The 19,503-nt window shown below is 38.9% G+C and overlaps 1 protein-coding gene across 1 annotated transcript in view; it reads right to left on the bottom strand.

Annotated features, from left to right (window-relative positions):
• Positions 1–1,858: 1,858 nt before the first annotated feature.
• Positions 1,859–19,503, bottom strand: part of GADL1 (glutamate decarboxylase like 1) — a 235,213-nt gene continuing 217,568 nt past the window's right edge. Inside the window, exon 15 of the mRNA XM_075827176.1 lies at positions 1,859–6,441. Coding sequence (XP_075683291.1) covers positions 6,268–6,441 — 174 coding nt within the window. The 3' untranslated portion in view covers positions 1,859–6,267. The remainder of the gene's footprint in view (positions 6,442–19,503) is intronic.

Genomic DNA, 19,503 nt, shown 5'->3' with positions numbered 1-19,503 from the left:
CCAATAATATTTTTTTTTTTACAGTGTTCAGAGTTAAATAATAATTTATTTAACCCCTTAATGACCGGGCCATTTTGCACGTTAATGACCAAGGATTATTTTTTGTTTTTTCACGGTCGCATTCCAAGAGTCGTAACTCTTTTTTTATTCCGTCGACATAGCCGTATAAGGGCTTGTTTTTTGCGGGACGAGATGTATTTTGTAATTGGACCATTTTTAGATGCTTATAACATATTGATTAACTTTTATTAACTTTATTTTAGGAGAGAATTGAAAATAAGCAGCTATTCCAGCATTGATTTTCACGTTATAAATTTACGCCGTTTACTACGCAGCGTAAATAACATGTTAACTTTATTCTGTGGGTCGGCACGATTACGGGGATACCAAATATGTAAAGGTTTTATATGTTTTTCCTACGTTTGCACAATAAAAACCCTTTTAGAAAAAAATTACTTGTTTTTGCTTCGCCGCATTCCAAGAGCCGTAACGTTTTTATTTTTCCGTCGATGTGGCCGTACGTGGGCTTGATTTTTGTGGGACAATGTGTAGTTTTTATTAGTACTATTTTGGGGTACATAGGACTTATAGATTAACTTTTATTTTATTTTTTATGGGGGGAATGGGAGAAAAGAGAGAATTTTGACGTTGTTTTTTGTGTTTTCTTTGGACGCCGTTCATCCGGCGGTTTAATTAATATGTTCATTTTATTGGTCAAGTTGTTACGAACGCGGAGATACCATATATGTGTATGTGTGATTTGTTTTGACCGTTTTACTAAATAAAACCACTTTTTGGGCCAAAAAAGTAGTTTTATTTGACTTTGACTGTAATTATTTTTATTTTTTTTTCACAAACTTTATTTAACTGTTTTACATTTTTTTTTTAGTCCCACCAGGGGACTTCACTATGCGATGTGTCGATCGCATATATAATGCTTTGGTATACTTAGTATACCAAAGCATTATTGCCTGTCAGTGTAAAACTGACAGGCAACCTATTAGGCCATGCCTCCGGCATCGCCTAACAGGCAGATGCTGAAGGCAGACCTGGGGTCTTTGTTAGACCCCCGGCTGTCATGGAAACCCGACGGCGACCCGCGATTTGTTTGCGGGGGCGCAGATCGGGTGACAGAGGGAGCTCCCCCCTCTGTCAAACACATTAGATGCCGCTGTCACTATTGACAGCGGCATTTAATGGGTTAAACTGCCGGAATCGGCGCGTGCTTCGATTCCGGCAGTTGCAGCAGGAGCCAGGCTGTGTATAACAGCCGTGCTCCTGCCGCTGATCGCGTGGGTACAGTCTCAGTACCCGCGCCATCACAGGACGGATATATCCGTCCTCCTGCGCGAACTAGCAGCTGCTGAGGACGGATATATCCGTCCTTCGGCGTTAAGGAGTTAAGTACAAGTCATTACAGTTGCACCAATTATGTGTGGTTTTTGTTTATTTTGTTTTTGCATTTTTCCCATTATAAAGCAGTTTGTAAGGAAAAAGTTTATAGTTTTAACTTTTTTGTCTGGGAATCTTTAGATTTTTCTATAAAGTTTATGGAACTTTTTTTAATTACATTTTTTTAGTTTCTCTAAAGGAACTTGAACATCCAATCTCATAATCGCTTCTCTAATACATTGAAATTCTTCTTTATTGCAATGTATCATGCCTATCTGACAGGAAACCTATTAAGTCCTGCCTTAGGCTGAGCCTAATAGGCTCTTGTACATGACAGACCTGGGGGGCATTGTTGTCTCCATATGTCAACTCATTATAATGTTTGAAACGGGCAATCTATTGCTACAGATGTATACTGTGCAAAAAAATGCTCAGAATTTCTTTGTTATACTATACAGTTGACTTTATTGTACTTTTAGCTACCAATGTCACAGCTAATGTTGTCACTTAACAAAGGTAAACTAAAGACGTTAAAATATTTAATGGAAAAGTGTGCCTGGCTCCTTTATGCTAGTAATAAAATAGCATAACAAGTTAGTGCAATAAACTACTTATTGTGGACATTATAATGGGAAACAAAGAAGGCAACTTGTACTCAAAATGCGTACGACACATCTTACAATCAGTAGACAACAAAACAGATTCCTATACTGTACACTGGGCCCTAACAAATTTACTATAGAAACAAGAGTTTAGTAGGCAGATTGGTTGCTATGGACACCAAGGCCACTTTTCTGTGAGAAAGTTTGGACTCGCAGTGCCCAAACTGTGTCCCAAACGATAAGATTGTGTTTTGTAGAGAATACCTTAAATCAGCTAGATTCACGGTATAAAGTATCCACACTCCCTTGGACTTTATTACGTAAGAAAATTAATCTCCAATGGATTTTATTAAGCTTTTGATAATGATCAACAGGAAATCATCTGTTATTTGGACTATCACTTTACATCTAGTGTCAGGGCTTAATAAGTGAGCACTGAAAATTCCTCCATACTGGGATTGTGCTAGTGGCTAAAAGCAGTAGTCATTGCATTGAGATGTCTCCATGAATTCAGACTATCACTTCCATGAATGAGTAATATGGAGGATGATTCTTGTAGACTGTGATGGCACTCTGTAATCAAACATCAACATAGTCTTAAGTGGGCACAGGCTGGTGATTTCACCTATCAGTATCTCGCCACCCATACCACATTGCAGCGGCAGACAGGAAAAGGATCATCGGGATACGGAGTACTTATATTTTTTTATTTTTTAGGACCTGAATTTGTTTTTAGCACAGGGAACTGGACAGTTCCTTTTTGTGTCAAGCTGAAAATAAATATCTCAACATTTTTCTACATTCATTAAAATTATTAAACACAAGATATCTGAATGCACAACTGTTTACCACTATATCAATGTAACACATATAAATCTTCAATGCAACAGCCAACTGGTTTAAAGCAATAGAACACCCCAAACAACTCCATGACAAGTGCCAGTCAAGAGATGGATACAAGAGAATGTCGCCAAATATCCCTCAGGCTTGTAGATCTGTTTTTAGGGAAGACAAAGACCTAAAGCTCCAAAGAAATGGCTTACAATTATGTCAATATAATAGGGTGGGCAAGTAAGGGTCCACAGCTCAACCTAAGGGAGAATTGAACTTAAAAATATCTGTTCACTTATAGCCCCTGTGCAATTTAGGAAGAAATCTGTATTGTTGTAAAGACCATTGAATCTCATGTACACAGACTCAAATAAACCATTGTTTGCATATTGGTAATGCAGGTAGATTGCTTTGGAGAGATTTGTTTTCACAATGACATTACATAGTATTTTACAATGAATAAAAAAAAATATTGTCAAATCATACTAATCAGTAAACATTTGGGTAAATTTGTAAATTTATCACATTACTTATCTTGTACTGACTTAAAGTTAAAGTCATGACATGGGCCAATGATCGGGCAAACGAGCGTTCATATGGATGCTAGTTCCCGATCATTGCTCTTTGTAAACATGGCAACGATCAGCCGATGAATGAGAAAACATTCGTTCATAGGCTGATCTTCTCGTGTATGCAGAACAAAATTTTATTGTTGTCGGTAGCACATCTCCCTGTGTAAACAGGATGATGTGCTGCCGACATGATGGAAATGCAGGTGGCTGAATGAGCGTAATAATGATCATTCAACTCCATACATCATAGCTCCTTGTGAAAGGAGCAAACTAGCTCCGATCAACGAGCTGTCTCGTTGATCGGCGCTCGTTTTTACGGCCCAAATTGTCCTTTGTAAAAGGACCCTTAATGTGTGAATTGTAGCTCAGAGCTGCATTCACAATTCTGCTATTCATTATTGGAAACAAGCTCATCATAAGACACATCGCTAACAGATTAGATGAGCTTCAATACCGCCTTGGATCAATTTGGACATGTCAACACTCCTGGCATTTCTTTTTTAGTAAATCCTTGCATTCCACATTAATTAACAAGTCTGGAATATCATGTCTTAAGACATGGCATTGTAGTGTTCCTCTATTATTACTCTCGGAAAAGTATGAATAAATTGATAACTGGGAGTAACCATTCCCCTTGTCAATAATGTGTGCCTCACACTCTCTGACACTGTCAGCACTGATTGAACAGTGCCAGAGAGTGTAGGAACTCACCACTTTGACAAGTAAAATTTTTACACCCAGCTGTCATATTCATACATTTCCAGGAGAAAAAACAGGAATTCAGAGTTTAGAGTTTTAAGAAATTATGCTCCTGGATTATTTCAAGGGGAATGCGAGTATTTACTAAAAAGAAAAAAAAAAAGACATATCAGGAGATTTTCAAATCTGTGTAGACACTGAGCTAGCGAGGAATTCTGGGAGATCTAAAGTCTGCAGCATTGTTAATAAAGATGTGGACTATAATATAGACTCAGTCAGGAACAATGCAAGGAAAAGTAATACATAAGTAACTACAAAGTTATTTAACGTTTTATGTAGTTTATTCTATATGCAAACTGTGAAATGGAGAGAACATTCACTTTAACAGCTGCAGCCTGATGGTAGTTGGAAAAAAATAATCACAATGTAGTTGTAAGTAAAATGGGGCTTATGCATTCAAATATGTTGGAGGTGGAAAATTGTGTAAATCATTAAATATGTTGTATAAATTTACTTAATTTCAAGTAAAAACAAAACTGTTGTAAATGTATGCAGCATGTAGCCGTCATACGATGTCTCATAGGTATCATATTCTTCATATATTATGAGACATTTTCATGAATATGTGCCATGGCTGAGACAGATTTGTGCTATATTCCCCATAAAAGATGATAGCCAGAGAACAGCTTGTTGTGCACATTACATCTAGTTTTACATCAATCTATCATGGCATCTGAAGAACGTTGCCGGTAATACTGTAGATTGGCAGCCACTTGCTAAACCTTCTTTGATCTTGAATCTTTTTTACACAGAAAAAAACTACTACTATTAAATCTTTTAAACCTTCTATTCTTTATAACAAGACAGTGATATTTGATATATTTAAAGCTAATTTAAAGTAAAAACTATTGCACTTAAAGGTAAAAAAAACAAAACACACACGTTTCCTATATGAATTATTCATAAGAGTCCTTAGACTCCTAAATGACTCAGTTTCTATCCCTGCTGGCAGTTAAGCAGAGGCCAGTATATGTTCAGGCTACTACTTGGCAATGCAAGCCACAGCTAGCAGGTGACACATGCAGATCTTTAAAGTGTAGCTAAACGTTTGACAAACTTCTGACATGTCATAGTGACATGTCAGAAGTTTGAATTGGTGGGGGACCGAGCACCGAGACCCCCACCAATCGCTAGAACGAATCAGCTGAAGCGCTTGTGTGAGCGCTCAGCCGCTTCGTGTCAGTTCAGCTTTTTCCGGAAAGCCGATGTATCGGCGTACGGGCTCAGAGACTTTCTATTGAGTCTGTACACCGATACATTTATTTATGAAATGAGCTCCAATTGGTTACTGGATACAGACATCTGCGATCCCATTGAACTTATTGGGATCTTATGAATTTGTATTCACTAAGCTCCCTCTATTGGCAGCCATGTGTCAGCAAAAGTTTTACATACAATAAAAATGATATTTTTCTATATAGGGAAAACGTGGGATTTGGAGCTCTGAAGTCATTTAATAGTTCTCAAACTGCCCTATATATAGTATTGGAAAATTAAATGTTCTCCTAAAAGGATTAAATATATGAAACGAAAGGTGTTAACTCCAGCATCAATGTTCATTTTATTCTAAATAATTAGATATTCCTTCATTATAATCCACTATTTAAAGATATTATTTAGTGTTTATAGAGAAAGTGCTTTCATTAAATAAATGTTATTATTATTATTATTATTATTATTATTCCCAAACTATAGCATAATATAAAGATTACATTTCTAAAGAGAAGCAAATGTTTGCTCTTCATTAGCAGCAATAGCAACAGTGCCACTGCCTCACTACTTCTGTGAGGAGTGATTATGTTAACATCACATGCATGTTACACATACACATAGACTGTGAACCTTTTAAAATGTCAGATCAAATAGATAAAACAAGTTCATGAGCTATAGCATGGTTATCCCTTTCATTCACGATAGTGTTTTCACAGTTTTGATTCTCTTGTTTCTTTAACAATTATGCGTGATTAACATGAAAGTAATGACAAAATACATTAATAGATTAGGGACAGCAGTCTTGACTAGGTATATCCTACGGTTGTACAGTTTGAAATGCTGCAGTCCCTAACTTCAGGATGCAAGCAAGAGCAGCACGTTGTGCTGCTAGGCCACAGCTACAAGTCTCTTCCAAGTAGTTCAATCTCATCCAGTACAAAGTCCATGTCTTCGCGGCTGACTTGGGGACTGATGACAATGTGACGGAAGAAGTTTACTTTCTCGCGGTGGGGCTGATATCCTACCATCATGCTTCCTTTTTTCATCATCCTTTCTTTAATTGTAGGTGCAACCTGAAAATTAGACAGAGACATTCCAGTTATAAATGATTATTTAAAGAAAACGTCCACATTGAGCAGCATTTACAACATTTCACTGTTTAAATCTACATAAGATTTTCATGAACTTTTGAAATACTTTGTTTTACCTATTGTGTATAAATTTTGAGTTAAACATTGTTTCTTCTCCATTCACATCCAAAGCTACACAGAAATCTTAGAGCATCGTGCTTGTAGAGCTGTAGGCTAGTGCTACACACAGAATTTTTGTTGAATACTTTTTCTACAGAGTAATCAAAACCTTAAAGAGACTATGTCACCACATTATAAGTGCCCTGTCTTCTACATAAGGAGATGGGCGATATTATGTAGGTGACAGCAGTGCTTTTTATTTAATAAAACGATCTGTTTTCACCACTTTATTAGCGATTTTAGATTTATGCTAATGAGTTGCTTAATGCTCAAGTGGGCGTGTTTTTACTTTAGACCAAGTGGGCGTTGTACAGAGGAGTGTATGACGCTGACCAATCAGCGTCATGCACTACTCTCCATTCATTTACTCAGCGCACAGTGATCCTGCTAGATCCTTATGTGCTGTCTTATACTAACACATTAACAATACTGAAGTGTTTAGACAGTGAATAGACATTCCACGGGATGTCTATTCACAATCTCTGCACTTTGTTACTGTTTCTATGGTAGTAACAGCAGAGGAGGCGTAATCTCGTTGTAACCTGTCATTTACTGCGTAATCTCGCGAGATTAAACTTTGCTCTGCTGTAACTACCACAGACAGAGTAACAAAGTGCACAGATTGTGAATAGACATCCCGTGGAATGTCTATTCACTGTCTAAACACTTCAGTATTGTTAATGTGTTAGTATAAGACAGCGCATAGTGATCTAAAAGGATCCCTATGCGCTGACTAAATGAATGGAGAGTAGTGCATGACGCTGATTGGTCAGCGTCATACACACCTCTGTACAACGCCCACTTGGTCTAAAGTAAAAACACGCCCAGATGGGTATTAAGCAACTCATTAGCATAAATCTAAAATCGCTAATAAAGTGGTGAAAACAGATCGTTTTTTAAAATAAAAATCACTGCTGTCACCTACATTATAGCACCCATCTCCTTATGTAGGAGATAGGGCACTTATAATGTGGTGACAGAGCCTCTTTAACAATCTATTTTTTAAGAGATTCCTAAGAGTTTTCCAGGAGATTTACGTATTACTCTGTGGAGAAAAAAACTGTAGCTACAATTTTTTAAACTCTTGGTAATTATTGTGATACAGAAATACCCCTGACACAGACAGGGTTGAATCAAATAAGAAATCCACAATTATCACCTGGAGTGTCCAGAAACCTATATCAATATGGTGTGGTACCCTAAACCAGCTATGGACAAACTCAGAGGATACAAAAATTACTAGCATACACAAATAGTGTAATTCAAACTCCACTTAGTGTATAGAGAAACCACAACACTGATATTTCATAGCCATCCGTGTGGAATCTGATGCGGATTTTCCAGAGTGAACATCCAGAACAAATTTATGAGCATGCTGCAGATTTGAAAATCAGCTCTTATTTCCGTGCAGAAAATGTCAGTAGCACGTGGATGAGATTTTTTAAATCTCATTCACTTGCCTGCAACATTCTTCCACTGCTGATTTACCATATGAAATTTGGAAGGGAAATTTGTAACAAATCCTCTATGTGTGCAGGTGGCCGAAGTGCTCCGTCTACAGTGTCACACACATGGCAGAGGCCCTATGGTTCTGTCTATGCAACACTTCTAGGGAAGGAAAAATCTGATGAAACAAGGCACAACTGTACAAGGGAAACCGAGCGAAAACATTCATACGCCTCTCTATGATATCGGTGGCCAATAGATTTCTGTGTGTGTCATATTACAGCTCAATACAACTCAGAACTTGTACGGTGCCTGAGGCCATAGCATTGCTTTGAAATATTATGCACAACATAATATTTTACGGCAGTCAAAGTAGAGGTGGAAGTTGGTGCGATTCGAGCGACATTTATTGAAAGACACACACCTCTTTATAAATTTGGTGAATTTTGATTTGTCGTACAGGAAAAAAATCTTTCTACGTCCGATATGAACAGATGTAGATTTGTGCCAAAAATCGGCCCCATTTTCCCTTATTCCAGTTAATAATTGTAGCATAATATACTTCTCTATGGAGACCACACACAGTTTACAGTCACTTTTTAAATTTGATAAATGAGGAGAAAAGACACAAATAAGTTCTGATGCAACTTCCAAAAAGTTTAATTTTATGCCAACAATTTTCATAATTGTGGGCCATTGTGTAGATAACCCTAACCCAAATTTCCCAAACATCCGCACAGACAGTTGACAAATCTATTTTATGTATTGGAAATAAGCTCTTAGACCGGGTTCCCACGTGTAGATAACCCTAACCCAAATTTCCCAAATAAACATCCGCACAGACAGTTGACAAATCTATTTTATGTATTGGAAATAAGCTCTTAGACCGGGTTCCCACGAGACGGATACACTGCGTAAAAACCACACAGCGTATCTGACCTGGAACCCGCAGTACATTCTGTCCGAAAAATCGCACCACATTGTGTTTTTGGACTGAATTTCCACTGCGGAAAGTAGCGGTAAAAAAACGCTCATACTTACGTAAGCTGTTGTTATGGCGACACGTCCCTCCTGTGCAGTCCTGTCCAGGCCTCTTTGGATAACCCTGTAGCCCATGTGACTGCTGCAGCCTGTGATTGGCTGCAGCGGTCACATGGGATGCAACGTCATCCCAGGAGGCCAGACTGCAGGAAGAAGGAGGGCGTTCTGGCAAAGTATGATTTTTTCCGTAGTTGCGGCTTTTGCATTCATATTGAATTCAATGGGGAAAACCCGCAATGGAAAATCAACAAAAACGCAGCATAAATTGACATGCTGCAAAATGAAATTCCGCACCATAGGCCACTCTATTAACATTTACGCCACATTTTTTTTCTGCAGCGTGGGCATGACATTTTCAGAATCTCATCCACTTTGCTCCTTCTGTATTGGCCAGACTTCCTGTATATACCCTCCCTTAAGATAGTTGGGTTAAGACCCCGGATGAAACACGTGTTGGGGATCAGGGTCCCGCTATTTTCGTCTGTATTCCGTCCCCCTTTTTGTGCCTGTCTGGTCTAATTGTTTTCCCTAACTTAACACTTGTCAATATCGGGTTGTTGCATTTATTGTTCAGGAAAGGGGCGTCGTTAGCACCGGACGTCCAGGGGCAAAGCCCCAGATATTTTACCCGGTGCCCCGGATCCCCGGGCGACTGCCTATACAGGGGTCACAGCGGTCAAAATTGTGACCAGGCAGCAGCCCCCGCACCAGGTATACAGAAACGTACTATAGTAACTGGGGCCTATGTCATAAAATACACAGGCCCCTGTTACTATAGTAATGACACAAACACTTAGCCCCCTTCCCGAGCCCAGCGGAAGTCCTGACGTCTTGTGGTAAGCTTAGATACAGGGTCCAACAGACAGCATCACACATGGGCTTAGATACAGGGCCCATGTGTGATAAGATCTGTTGGACCATGTATCTAAGCTTACCACAAGGCAGGCTTAGATACATTACCCCAGCAGACAGTAATCTTAAACAGTATAAGATTACTGTCTGCTGGGGTCCTGTATCTAATCCTGCCTTGTTGCAGGCTTAGATACATGGTCTAACAGACAGTATCACACACGGGCCCTGTATCTAAGCCTACCACTTCTGTTACTAATGTGTTTTATTTGTGTGTTTTTTTTACATGCTTGGTCGTTGGTCTACGTCGGATTCGAGGACTACTTCGATGATGGCTTTTTTTTATTTTCAATAAAATTGTTAACGAGGGTTGTGTGGGTTTTTTATTTCAATAAAATATAATTTTTTCTATGTCTTTGTATTTTCTTTTAAACTTCATTACTACCGCCTTAGTAATGGCCGCTAGCTGACTGACAGCATCCATTACTAAGGCAGGGCTTAGTGTTAGCCGGTGCAGAGGCTAACACTAACCAACATTATTATCACGGTACCCACCACCACCAGGGGTACTGGGAAGAGCCGGGTACGATCCAGTACCCGACCACCTGCACTGATGGCCGGGAACTAGAGCGGCTGCAGGCTGGTATTATTAGGCTGGAAAAGGCCCTTCCCACCATGGTAATGCTAGCCTGCTGCTGCTGTGTTGTATCTGGCTGGTCATCAAAAATGGGGGGGACCCCATGTTATTTTTTTTTTCTAATGGAATAAACATCTTGCGGTCCCCAAATTTTTCATATAGTGGAGGTTATGATGTTGTTTGTACAACACATTTGTTTTTGTTGTAATGGGATTTTTTATGCACAATTTACCTCTTTGTGGTTGTGTGTATACCCAATTATTGTGTGTGTGTGTGTGTGTGTGTGTGTGTGTGTGTGTGTGTGTGTGTGTGTGTGTGTGTGTGTGTGTGTGTGTGTAAAGGACTGAGAATACTTGTGCTATTTCTGTAAAGCGAGTGATACATTATGTTTTAACAAGCATATTAAAGCTCTGCTTTTTAAAATAAAAATAATACAAATTCTATGCAATATAAGTATAAAAATAAACTTTAGTCACAATTTCTATTAGTCATAGTTTATATTATTCGCAGAAATTCCACAACCATGTTGCATTATCTTAGGAGTGACTCATAAATTACTAATATTCTGATTTCTATCTATGTACATGTGTGCACTATTTGTTACATTACTCATCAGGGTAAAGAATTGTGTAGAAGTCAAGAAGTCAAGGGTTTCATACCTTGTGTCTTATGAGGTATTGACAAAATGCAGGTTTATAGCTCAACTTGGTCAATATTCTAATGATTTTCCCAATTAAATCTGGCAGACTTTGCTTCGCATTATAAGTCAAATAATAATGCATACATATAAATTATTGAAAATATTCATACAATGAATGTAGGTCGATTTAATGAGCTTTTTTTTTTTTTTTTTTACTTAAGAACCTTGTATATGGTTATGGGAGGAATATAAATGTATATGTTATTGAGTAAAATAACCTATAATGGTTGCGTTCCACATAGAGTTGTAAAAAAAATAATATTATCATCTAAAGACAGGAAAATGTGAAAAATATGTAGGGGTCAATATTCAGAATCATTGGGAGTAGAGGGTTAGAAATATAAAAAATACTTACACCTCCAATAATCGAACACCTGCTTGATATTTTTAGATTACTAGAATGATGCACAATAAATCAGCCCCCTCTCATTTTCAAAGAAAAAACGTATAGAAGAAACCTATGAAAATTTCCACTACTACATCATGACCAATTGGCCATTAAATCGTACTAATTTATATAATTCCAGACCTTGGGACAGACACTTTAGATTAGGGAATATTACAGAAGTCCATGTAATTCTATAGGTAACACAATCACACTTCATAAAAAGTCTCAGTAAAGTGTCATGTGTGAATGCAAAGGTTTCTTCTAACTTCTATGAAAGTTTGGCCATCCATGAAAATCTAGAAGATTACTGTGAGTGTCCAATGATTGGTCTCCCTCAGTAGCTTAAATTTGCAGGACACAGAGTGGAGGGGGATTACTTAGGCTATGTTGTGTGGGGGGCATTGTGGCTGCCTCCTCTGGGGCAGTGTGGCTCATAATTTAGTGAGCACGGTTGCAGAATAATAAAAAATAGGCAGATATAGTTGTTTGCATTCAATACTAAATAAAAGATTAATGAAGCACTCCAGAAATGTTTTATTTTGCACATATAATGCTAACCCACCAGCAATAATTTAGCAGTGTAATTTGTTTTTGCCCAGCTCAGTTGAATCCATTCATTATAGGCAGCTGTGTCATGTGATCTCAGTCTGATCACCAGAATAGACCAATCTTTCACGTGTAGACACGAGGTCATTTCTCCTGTGGGGCTGACTTCCTGTGAACTACAGGATTACATCATCACCAATCATATTTTTTTCCTGCGAGCGGCTAAAAGGCGCTTGGGGAAAAAATGCCTCAGCCTCCCATTGAAATCAAAAGGGAGGCGTTATTAAAAGTTTTTTGGTGCTGATTCTGATGCGGTTTCCACATCAAAATCAGCGAAAAAAAACGTGTAAACTCCCTCTAACTTTCTATATTATTTGTGTGTGCTGTGTGCAGAGAGTCCGGTGTATTTCTATGAGATGCTGCTCCTCACTGTCTCCTATTTGTAAGGACTGACATGGAGAAATCTATCACTATCAGGAGGCAGAGGAGACAAGCGGAAGCTACATAGGAATACAACGAGACTCTGAAGTGTGAGAACAGAAGTTCTATGTCACTTATCTATCCCTTGCTGCACTTAGATAGGACTCAGAGCAGAGCAAGGGCAGTGTGATGAGACCGCCCACTCTGCAGAGCCAGAAGCATCATGGGAAATGTAGTCTGCATTAGGGGAACCATATCAGAGGTGAAGGAGGAACCAAAATGGCAGACAACTCATTAATGACACATCAACTAAAATAGATATACACAAGAGTTTCTACATTATTCTTTAATAGCAGACTATACTGCACTATATAGGAAGAAATAAATAAATTGCTGGAGTGCTTCCTTAAAGATTCTTAAGATGCAGAATACTTCCATTAAAAGATATGTATAGATCATAAAAGACAATCACTGAAATAGTATGGGAAGGCTGTATGGGTACTCATTTCTGTATTAAAGGGGTTGTCGCATAAAGGCAACCACTGTCCATACAGTCTATTATGTCATAGAGGGGTCTACAACTCTGGACCCCCCTCAATGAGTTAGAATATAGGGCTGCACTGTGGGAGCTTCTACTTATGCCCTTGCCTGTTCATACATTACATTGAAGGCAATTTATTTTAGTGATTGGCATGCAATGCTACTTTTTCCCTGCAGTAATTGCCAACTCATTAAAGTAACGGATGTTTTGTGAATTGGAAACTGCATATCTTGATAAAAAAGTGTCCTAAAAATGCCTATGATAAGAAATGAAAAAGATCATGCAACACACTTCCTTGCACCTTTTACTCCTAAATATAAGGCTTATTTGGAATTCCTGGTTCTACGGAATCTGGACAACAGCTTAATTTTTGTGGCACACTGATTTTTTTGGGGTCATTAAATTGCTCAATTTCTACCACTATCTTGGCACTATGGGGGCAGTTACATGGGATCAAGGACGGCAACTAGTTTAGATTTGATAGAATATCATAAATATCACCTAATCTAAAAAAACTTTTTTGTTCCAGTTCACTAGGTTTTCTGAACCATGGGTTATGTATTGAAGCAATTCCAACATTAAAATACCCAAAAGTGTAGCATATAATAATGACATGTATGCTGAGCTACTATACCAAATGGCACAAACAATAGTGTGCCATTTGGAAAATACCTCTGGAAAAAACGATCAGTGCTGTATTCACTAGGCCCGGTGCTCCCCCTGTCTCCTCCACCCACCACCCTGACCAAGGATTGACAGCAGTGTATGTATAAGCCTGTACACATCGACAGCCATCAATCATTGGTTAGGGGTCAGGAGGAGGAGGTGGAGAAAGGCGGGTGGAGTGCCAGGGTCAAAAATACAGTGGACTCATAACTAAGAGCTTGCTGTATTCTTTCTTCTGAGCATTATTTGTGCTGCCATAAATTGAGCAGCATATTTTAATGACATATGTTATGATATTATGTTAAGGAATATTTTTGGTAAAATAAATTTTTTAGCTAAATATAACATAGCCATTACTGTAGTAGACAGGCAATCTGAAAGGCAAAGACATTCTTATAATGTGAAATACAGTAAAAAATAGTGTAGTACCGTGTTAGCCAGAGACAATATGAAATGTTGAATACTTTTGTGTCAAAAAAGACAAAAGTATAGAAGGTATGATAGCTTTATTGGCAAATAAAGGTATCATAGCTTCTATACTTTTGTCTTTTTTGACACAAAAGTATTTAACATTTAATATGTGAAAAAAATATATATTCTATCATTAACATTTTGCATTCCTAAAGTTTATGTTCAGATATAAAGAATACAAAGATGGTACAATTTTGTACAAATAAGATTTTGCTTTTCCATAGTTGGAAGAAAAGCTTCCCACAAATATAGATAATGTATTTATAGCTATCGTCCCTCTGCCTTGACAAATTGTCACTTTTAACAGCACTGACGAACTACAGGCAGCTGCAAGGCTGGTAAGAAGGAGAAAGATAGAAGTGGATGGGGGACTAGTCAGAAAAGAAGAATGTAAATATATATATATACAGTGAAGGAAATAAGTATTTGATCCCTTGCTGATTTTCTAAGTTTGCCCACTGTCAAAGACATGAATAGTCTATTTTAGGCTAGGTTAATTTTACCAGTGAGAGATAGATTATATAAAAAAAAAAAAAAGAAAATCACGTTGTCAAAATTATATATATTTATTTGCATTGTGCACAGAGAAATAAGTATTTGATCCCCTACCAACCATTAAGAGTTCAGCCTCCTCCAGACCAGTTACACGCTCCAAATCAACTTGGTGCCTGCATTAAAGACAGATGTCTTAAATGGTCACCTGTATAAAAGACTCCTGTCCACAGACTCAATTAATCAGTCTAAACTCTAACCTCTACAACATGGGCAAGACCAGAGAGATTTCTAAGGATGTCAGGGACAAGATCATAGACCTGCACAAGGCTGGAATGGGCTACAAAACCATAAGTAAGACGCTGGGTGAGAAGGAGACAACTGTTGGTGCAATAGTAAGAAAATGGAAGACATACAAAATGACTGTCAATCGACATCGATCTGGGGCTCCATGCAAAATCTCACCTCGTGGGGTATCCTTGATCCTGAGGAAGGTGAGAGCTCAGCCGAAAACTACATGGGGGGAACTTGTTAATGCTCTCAAGGCAGCTGGGACCACAGTCACCAAGAAAACCATTGGTAACACATTACGCCGTAATGGATTAAAATCCTGCAGTGCCCGCAAGGTCCCCCTGCTCAAGAAGGCACATGTACAGGCCCATCTGAAGTTTGCAAATGAACATCTGGATGATTCTGAGAGTGATTGGGAGAAGGTGCTGTGGTCAGATGAGACTAAAATTGAGCTCTTTGGCATTAACTCTACTCGCCGTGTTTGGAGGAAGAGAAATGCTGCCTATGACCCAAAGAACACCATCCCCACTGTCAAGCATGGAGGTGGAAACATTATGTTTTGGGGGTGTTTCTCTGCTAAGGGCACAGGACTACTTCACCGCATCAATGGGAGAATGGATGGAGCCATGTACCGTCAAATCCTGAGTGACAACCTCCTTCTCTCCACCAGGACATTAAAAATGGCTCGTGGCTGGGTCTTCCAGCACGACAATGACCCAAAACATACAGCCAACGCAACAAAGGAGTGGCTCAAAAAGAAGCACATTAAGGTCATGGACATGGAATGGCCTAGACAGTCTCCAGACCTTAATCCCATCGAAAACTTATGGAGGGAGCTGAAGATCCGAGTTGCCAAGCGACAGCCTCGAAATCTTAATGATTTACAGATGATCTGCAAAGAGGAGTGGCCCAAAATTCTATCTAACATGTGTGCAAACCTCATCATCAACTACAAAAAAAGTCTGACCGCTGTGCTTGCCAACAAGGGTTTTGCCACCAAGTATTAAGTCTTGTTTGCCGAAGGGATCAAATACTTATTTCTCTGTGCACAATGCAAATAAATATATATAATTTTGACAATGTGATTAACTTTTTATTTTTTTATATATAATCTATCTCTCACTGGTAAAATTAATCTAGCCTAAAAATTCTAGACTGTTCATGTCTTTGACAGTGGGCAAACTTACAAAATCAGCAAGGGATCAAATACTTATTTCCTTCACTATATATATATATATATATATATATATATATATATATATATATATATATATATGGGCTGAGGGTCAACCTTATGCAACATTAAAGTGTAACTAAACTTTCAACAAACTTCTGACGTGTTATAGTGACATGTCAGAAGTTTTGATTGGTGGGGGTCCGAGCACTGAGACCACCACCGATCGCTAAAACGTAGCGACAGAAGTGCTCGTGTGAGCGATGAGCCGCTTATTTTCTGTTCGGGGCACTGTGAGTGGCACTATCTACAGGGGGCATTGTGAATGGTACTATCTCCAGGGGGCACTGTGCGTGGCACTGTGTGGGGCGCTATCTACAGATGGCACTGTGTGGGGCACTATATACATGGCACATAATGTTATCAATTTTTACCCTCCATGTGCCTCACATTATTAGTAACTAACCCATAATAAGCCTCACACATTTAGGCCCTGTTCACATAGAGGTTTTTTTCCGCGATTTTTGCCGCGGAAACCGTGTTGGAAACAGCGCTAAAAAATTCAGAAATTGCCTCCCCTTGATTTCAATTTTTGAGGCGTTTTTTCCCACGAGCGGGAATAAACACTCGCGGGAAAAGGAAGCGACATGCCCTTTCTTCGGGCGTTTCCACCTCTGGCCTCCCATTGACATCAATCGGAGGTAGAGAAAACATTTTTCACTGCGTTATTTTGCCTGCAGTGCTCAATGGCCGCAGCCAAAATACGCAGCAAAAAATGCGGCAAAGGGGTCAAAATCTGCCTCAAAATTCCTGAAAAAAATTTTGAGGCAGATTTTTCTGCCTGCAAAAAACTCTGTGTGAACCGGAGCTAAGCTAATGTTGCCCATTACGACAGGGAGGTACTTTATGCGATCACTTACTATAATGACTATAGTAAGTGATTTCATTAAGTACCTAACAGTCATAATGGATAACATTGGGTAAATGTGCGAGGTACAAGATGGGGTTAATTACTATTAATATGAGACACATGGAGATTAAAAATTGATAATACCATGTTCCTCACATCAGAAAATGGAAGGACTTTATTATTTTGTGGGTTTTTTATTGGTGGCAAAGTATTGTTTTGGTATCGAGAATTGTGATACTACACTAAGTATTGGTATCGAAGTACAAATTTTGTTTGGTACTTACAGCAGAGCAAAGCGTAATCTCGCTGTAACCCGTCATTACAGCGTGATCTCGCGAGATTACACTGGCTCTGCTGTAAGTATCGTAGAAACGTTAACGAAGTGCCGGGATTGTGAATAGACATCCCGTCCTGGCAGGAAGGAATGTCCATTTACTGTCTGAACACTTCAGTAACGTTAATGTGTCTGTATAAGACAGCAAATAGTGAACATATGCGCTGACTAAATGAATGGAGAGAAGTGCATGATGCTGAATTGGTCACTGATTGGTCAGCGTCATACACTCCTGTACAACGCCCACTTGGTCTAAAGTAAAAACACGCCCACTTGGGCATTAAGAAAGTAACTAGCATAAAGCTAAAATCGCTCCTAACGTGGTGAAAATAGATAGTTTTTTCTAAATAAAAAGCACTGCTGTCACCTACATTACAGCGCCGATCACATTATGTAGGAGACAGGGCACTTATAATGTGGTGACAGAGTCTCTTTAAATGCAATAACACTAGAAAACTGATGGAATAGAAAGGTAAAGATACTCTCCCCCTGCCATGTTCTCAAAGGGCTCTTGTTGATCATGCTTAGAGCATGACCCATATTTGGTGTACAGTTTCTTGTATGATTAACAGTTTTCCATATAAGATAGTTTGTAGGTGTTTCATTAAGGCCTAGTTCACACGGAGGAATTTGCAGGCAGAAAAAAATCTGCCTCAAAAATCCTTTAGGCCTGCACTTTCTTCAGCAGTTTATGCAGCGTTATTCGCTGCAAAGAATGCATTCTCTGCCTCCGATTGATTTCAAAAGGTCAGAGGCGGAACCACGGCAAGAAAGAATCAATGGAAGGCGGTTTCTTGCATTTTTTTTGCTGATTCCGACGCGGTTTCCGCATCAAAATCAACGCCAAAAAAACTCTGTGTGAACTGGCCCTAAGAATCCGTTTCAGCCTTAGAGAAGCTACTGAAGAGAAACAACTGCCCATAAGACAAATAATATTCTTGTGGCAGTGTAATTAACATCTTTTCATGACAGCTTGTTATAGTGACAGACATAAAACATGTATCTGCAAGTGAATGATTTCAGGTGTCACAAGTCTGAGGTGAAGGAATGTGGCCCTGAAAAGAGTCATTATCATCATGTTGCAGCACGAATCGAAGAATCTAAACAAGGTTACAATTACAGCACATACTAAATATGCAATGTGCCCAACAAAAGGAAACACAGTGTCCAGAAGTCCTAGGAGCAGCATTGAGCAGTGGAAATTGTTTCACAAATATTTTCTAGCACCCATAGGGGACATTTATAAAATATGTAATTTTGCTGACAGCTTTCAGTTGAAATTTTTACAGGACAAAGCAGCAAAAATAGTGCATAAACACGAAAATTTGCACAATTATTTTACAGAAAAACACATCCACCAAAACAAAAAATGCCATACATATGTAACAAAATAAATGAAATATTTATCAATAACATATGGGCATAAAGAACAGACAAGGTACTATGGGTCTAGAAAAAAACAAAACTGTGCAGGCATACAATGGCATAAAGTAAATATAAATCTAAGGACTCGTGCACACAAGTGTATTCGGCTCCTACACCCACTAAGTTGTATTCTTGTTGGGAAAATTATCTCCATCTCTTTCTTGTGCATGAGGCCTAGCGCTAAGCTTATATAAGATGGTAAAGTATGAATTACCAAAAAGCAACCAAAATGATAAACATAATACAGTAAAGCTTCATTACAAATCATTAAGAAACCTCAGATGTGATCTACTGTGCAAACACAAATGAGAATGGAGCAGGGCCATACCCAGGGGCGTAACTAGGAAAGACTGGGCCCCATAGCAAACTTTTGACTGGGGCCCCTTCGCCCCTGGGTGTCACACAACCCCCCCTTGTAGATAGTGCCTTTTTTACAGCCCCCCTGTAGATAACGCCATACAGTCCCCCCTGTAGATAACGCCATACAGCGCCCCCTGTAGATAACGCCATACAGCCCCCCCTGTAGACTGTATTGCGTTATCTACAGAGGGGGA

The sequence above is a fragment of the Rhinoderma darwinii genome, chromosome 5, assembly GCF_050947455.1.
Source record: "Rhinoderma darwinii isolate aRhiDar2 chromosome 5, aRhiDar2.hap1, whole genome shotgun sequence".
Lineage (NCBI taxonomy): Eukaryota > Metazoa > Chordata > Amphibia > Anura > Rhinodermatidae > Rhinoderma > Rhinoderma darwinii.
This window is presented reverse-complemented; position numbering and strand designations above follow the sequence as displayed.